Consider the following 6000-nt stretch of genomic DNA (forward strand, 5'->3'; position numbering starts at 1 on the left):
AATTATAGGCAAAGAAATTGGGATCATACGTTATTCCTGAAACGTCAAAACAGAAAGGTTACAACTCTCATTGTATATGTGGATGACATGGTGGTTACCGATAACGATCCCGTTTAGTAAGCAGCCTTGAAAGATTATTTGTCCACAAAATTTGAAATGAAAGATCTTGGTTCTTTAAAATATTTCCTTAGGATTGAAGGGTCGAGATGCAAGTCCAGGATATTTCTATCACAAAGGAAATATGTTCTTTACCTGTTGGAAGAAACCGGTATGACGGTGTGCAAGCCAGTGTATACTCCATTGGTTGAAGGAATGAAGTTGGGTATCGATCAGAACCAAGTACCAGTTGATAAAGGGAGGTATCAAAGGTTAGTAGGAAGATTAATGTACTTGGCCCACACTAGGCTGGATCTTGCTCATGTCTTAAGTGTAGTTAGTCAATATATGCACAATCTAGGAGAACAACACATAAGTGCAGTTATGAGAATATTGAGTTACTTGAAAGGAAATCCTGGTAAAGGAATTTTGTTTTGGAAAAGTGGGCATTTCAGAATTGAGTGCTATACAGATGATGACTGGGCAGGATCGATGAATGATAGGCGCTCGACATCTGGGTATTTCACCTTTGTTGGGGGAAATCTAGTAACGTGGTGAAGAAAGAAGCAGAATGTCGTATTAAGGTCAATCGCAGAAGCCGAATTTAGAGGCATGGCACTTGGTATTTATGAAATCTTGTGGATTAAGTTTCTGTTATAAGATTTGGGGGTCAAACATGGTCAGCCGATGAAGTTATTTTGTGACAATAAAGCTGCTCGTGACATCGAGTGCAACATGATAAGACCAAACATGTAGAGGTTGACAGGTTCTTTATTAAAGAGAAGCTAGACAACAAAGTAATTGAGGTTCCTCCTATAGGAACTGAAGACCAAGTAGCAGATATTCTCACTAAGGCGGTCTCTAGTGACAAGTTCTTGAGGTTTCTAGACAAGTTGGGCATGTGTAACATCTATACACCAACTTGAGGGGGACTGTTGACTTGTATTAGGATTCCTACAATCGTGGGATTCCTACCATATTTGGTTTCCTAGTTTAGGATGTAATTATTCTTTCCTTATTCTGATAGGATTGTATATGATTGTATATATACCTTTGATTGTGATGAATATAATATATCATTGAAAAGCATTCTTTCTTCTCTCTATCTATTTTTGTATCTTATAAACTGTCTGCAGATTCTGCAGTCGGTTCCATAACCTGAAACTGATGTTTTTTGAGAGCTCTATTGTGCAGGTAAAAGACATTGTTTCACGATACTTGTCAGCGTACAATGCTTACCTTCCCACCCTTTACTCTGAAGGTCCAGAAGGGTCAGATCCCAGGCGCCTCATCCTCGTAGAAATCGATGAGGGAAGGAACCCTATATTTGGTAACTGTTAAAGTTTCAGAGAGACAAGTTAATGGTCCAACACTGATATTGTTCCTAACTTAACCACCTGCTAACCAGCAGGAGTAGGGTTTTGTCCTAAAAGGTCTCGGTGTAATGAGGAATGGAATTAGGTAATTACTCATTGTAAATTCTTTTGTCAAATTCCCGATGTGGGATTTCCAACACTAACTAGGCGAAATAATTTGAGATACGAGATCTATCGAAGCCCAGTTTTGAGTTCTTGGAGATGTCATTTGCACCGGTGGCCGGTGTTAGAGAAGCATCATGTAGTGGAAAAACATTTCAATGCAAAGAAATAATTTGTAATTACACTGGAATGAAAAGAATCATTTCTTTGATGCTGGCATTAACTTATGTTCTCGTAGACTCGATTAATTCGTAACATCAATGTAGAATTTATTCACTCCTTACTCAATATATTGTACATGTTTCGAGTGTAGAGATCTAAGGGCAGCAACAGCAGACCCCGTTCAAGCAGGACTCACAAGTCTCGTAGCAGCAACAACAGCAGCACAACGCGAACAAGCTGCAACACAAACGCAATCCAACCATAAACAGAAGTATAAGTTGAAGATGGAGGAGGAAAATTCGAAAAGCGAAGATTTAACGATTAAAACAAACCAAGCATAGAAGCAGCCTTTCTCCTCCTTGCGTCGCTGGACGTGATCGCAGCACGACATCCTTTGTCTTGGTGGTGCATTCATGCCTTTTCTTCTCTGATAGGAGGCTGCAGAAAAATACTTCAAAGGATACCAGAAAATAGCATATATAAGGGCTTTGTACAAAGGGTTGCAACTTCTAACTTCTAACCAGTTGGATGTTTTCTCACTGCTCCATTTATTTTTGTAGTTAGAAGAATGGAATATGTCCATCTCCCAACCTACCAATTTCACGTGGAAGCTTTAAATGTGAGCAGAAATATGTGACTTTCAGTTGAATGACAACTTCAAACACGGAGTTGTAATTGACACTTCAAAATAGTCATTCGGCACTTCCTTCTTTACGAGAAAAAAATTGAGATAATACAAGTGTACAATTAACAAATTGGTAATAAAATCTTGTAAGGATTTTGATTTTGGTGCTTGGTTGTTCAAATTTTGTGGCGCATAAAATAAATGAAGACAATAGCCTTGTTTTGATTACCCTTTAGATTCAACGAACGTTGAAAAAAAAATTGGGTGCTAACTTGAATATTTTATCCATGTGAAGGTAGAAGATGTAGAAATATGAAGAAAACTTTCCTCCTAATCCCCACAAAAATGGTAGAATTGAGAGGAACAAGTTTTTTCATTACTTTCCATCCTCTATCTGCACTTGGACAAAATATGCAAGTTGGCATCTAAATATTTATTAAACAGTCATTGAATCTAGTGAATTTACCCAAGCCAAGTCAATAAATGAGAGAACTAACCAAGAAATGATTGTTTTATTGACACTCTAAAATAGTCATTTTATATAAGAAATTTATTAGTGTGTATATAATAAAGTATACAATCCAGGTAAAAAGAAGAAAAAGTGTGATTAAAGGAAGTGCATTAAATACCAAAAATGGCAAAATGCAGACTTACAGAGAATTACAGACGGATCACTTTTATTTTTGTCATTTTTTTTTCTTTCTATCTAATCTAATCCAAACTCCCCAAACAAGAGAAAGCCTCTGTACATACATCTCCTTGTATTTTTCATTATTTCTCTCTCCCTCTCTCTCCCTCTCTCTCTCTCTCTCATCATATGTAAAACAGTAAAAGGCCTCTTTCAGTGTGTGCTTGTGCATTGCGGAGGCGTCCTCGGAGCTAATCCGATCGCCTCTGAGCTTTTCATCAACCGGAGCCGCTTGCATGTTTCCACAAACATTCTGTTCAAAGAAAAATGAAGGATCGATACTGAATAACTATGAACAATTTACTCAAAACATTAGAAAACATTAATTGTCTGGCTGTGGATCAGGATCGTCAATATTTTAAATGTTGCGGTCTTAGTCTTTATTCACAAGCTGACAACATTAGACAAGAGATTGAAATCTTACTTCCATGGGACATCTCCAACAAGCATCCAATCGTCATCTCTGTCTTCATAAGTTGGTACATATTCTACCCCATTTGCAGGGTCCATAAGCTTGCTCTCATTTAAGTAATTACCTGCAGTAAACATTAGAACTAGGACATGGGACCATGGGTTTCCAAAAAGAAGATAAAAACTACTGGTTTTCTAACATGGGCCGAAGCATATTATGCATTTGGATTCTCGGCCGTGAATGTTTAGCAAGTAGATAAAAGCACAGTACATATTATGCGCCGATTCATTCTAGAATTCTCAAAAAACTACAGATAGTGTTGTTAGATACATACGGATTGTTAAGAAGGAAAACATGTCCTCAAGACCACCCAAAAGCTGCTGATAGCTATTGTACATCTCAAGATCAACCTTGCGCAGATATGGAGCTCCATCAACTGCCACTTTCACATATTTGCAGCTCTTCATCAAGTTCTTCCTTGAAACTCTCACTGGTGGCCATCCAACCACTTGTGCCCTGAAATATTCACATAGAATTTTCATCACAACACATTGTAAAAATAAAATTAAAAGAAAACTCTTTTTAGTGTTCATGTAATTTTTTTACAATAAAATCATGTAGACCATCATATAAAATTTCCATCAATAACATTACAAAATTGAAAATTAAAGAAAATCCATTTCAGTTTTCATGTAAATAGTACAAAAAATTCATGTGAGCGTCCTTAAAACCCATTTCGGTGTTCATGTGGTCATCATAAAAAAAACCTCCCACCAAAAAACTCATAAGTTAAAGAATAGTCAGGGTTAGGCCAAATGGCCAACACAGTGTGTTCGTCCCTTTCACTTAGCTTCAATTCCCCATCATCGTAGATTAGAGCAGTTTCAAATATCGTAAAACATTTCAATTTTCAGGTAACTGAATTATACAATATATTCATGTGGACAAACTTACTTTGCAGCTGGAGCCTTATGAGTTTTGTCCCCACCATCAACAACACTATATTGACCACAACATTCCACCCCGGCTCCTGACGACGATGAGCTCGAGCTCCCAAAACTAATATCAACGGTCTCTGAGAATCCACGTTTCGAGCCCGAACCAGGCAACCCTAAGGTCAGCTTCGTCTCATCGTAGTTCAGTCCGGCCGGCGGCTGCTGCTTATTTTCCGGTGACATTTTGAGAACTTTTGCTTTGCTTTTACTTCAATGTGATGGAGTGACCAGCAAGTGTGGCCGGCCTCTTGGTGCCCTGCATAATATATAATGGTGAGAGGCAGAATGTGGCCGGCAAAATGATTCGGCCAGTGAGTAGAGGACACGTGGGTAGGAAAGAAAGGCGTGATTTATCCATGTTGGTGGCATTGTGTGATGGATTGAAGCGTGTGGTTTGGTGATTTCCATGCTTGAAACTCAAAGATTGGCCCCCGCGGTCGGTCCAGTTCTGACCTGGGATCCCGTATCATTATTTTTATTTTTTAACTTTGTTCTTAAGGAAAATTAAGGAAAATAAATTAAAAATTTTAAATTTTAACGATGAGGACAAAATAAAAAGTAAAGTGAATAGTACTAGAATTGATTTTTTAGTGTAAAAATATGGTTTTTCATTAAAGTGAACAGTAACATAAGCTTTTTGTAAAGTTTCCTTATTTTTATTTATATACATGAAAATTAAAATATAGTTATTGTTGCAGTTCCAAATTTATTAAGAATGTAAATACCTAAAATTCCTTAACCTTTAGTGTCATTTCAAATTGGTCTCAACTTTTTTAAACATTTCAAATAAGTACCCAACCTATTAAAAATGTCACTATCCATTATGCCCTAGTTAAAAATCGGTTAAATTAACTAGGGCTTACTTTGTCTCCAAAATCAATAAACAATCATGAAAGCATAACATCTACCAACGAATGGTCACTACCAGCCTCATGCCATCACCTCCAAATCCAACACAAAACCACTAACTTTTCACCCTCTAACTCTAGCTACCAACATCAAGAAGAAGGTGATGGAGATGGCTGAAATGATATGGACTGTCATGATGTGGCTATCGTCATCTTCACCTCCACAAAGAAGAATTGGAGGTTTTATGAGCTGAGAATCGGCATATGAGGAAATCACATATGCAGAAATAAGCTTCTTGAAACCTTATCTGAATTCTTAACCCTTTTTTTTTTGTTAGGAAATTGCCCCTCCTAATATAATTTCAATTTGGATCCATTTTTGATTCAATTCAATACTTATTTGTTCATGGGGTTCCATATTACATAATCTATGTTTGAAATTCAAATTTCGAGGCAACTAATATTAATGTTGACCATGATATACCCAATTGGTAGATTTTGAACATAACCTATGTTTGAAGAAATTAACTGGAGCTTAACGAATGTGACATTTTTCTACAACTAGCATTCAAAGGCTTTATTTTACTGAGAGAAAAGAGAGGGAGAGGGCAGCGACAGTATATCAGCATGCTTGTTAAGCTCCAATTAATTTTTTCAAACATAGATTATGTTCAAAATCAGTTATGGGCCGCAATA

The 6000-nt window shown here is 37.1% G+C and overlaps 1 protein-coding gene across 1 annotated transcript; it reads right to left on the minus strand.

Annotated features, from left to right (window-relative positions):
* Positions 1-1764: 1764 nt before the first annotated feature.
* On the minus strand, positions 1765-4702 carry LOC125478738 (auxin-responsive protein IAA1-like). The gene is made up of 5 exons (XM_048587249.1): positions 4416-4702; positions 3796-3977; positions 3474-3585; positions 2069-3302; positions 1765-1973 (listed from the first exon to the last, which is right to left on the minus strand). The coding sequence occupies exons 1-4, from the start codon at positions 4637-4639 to the stop codon at positions 3203-3205; spliced, it is 618 nt and encodes a 205-aa protein (XP_048443206.1). The 5' UTR covers positions 4640-4702; the 3' UTR covers positions 1765-1973; positions 2069-3202.
* Positions 4703-6000: the final 1298 nt, after the last annotated feature.

The sequence above is a fragment of a genome, unplaced genomic scaffold, assembly GCF_019419815.1.
Source record: "Pyrus x bretschneideri cultivar Hongxiangsu unplaced genomic scaffold, Pyrus_bretschneideri_v1 Contig26, whole genome shotgun sequence".
Lineage (NCBI taxonomy): Eukaryota > Viridiplantae > Streptophyta > Magnoliopsida > Rosales > Rosaceae > Pyrus > Pyrus x bretschneideri.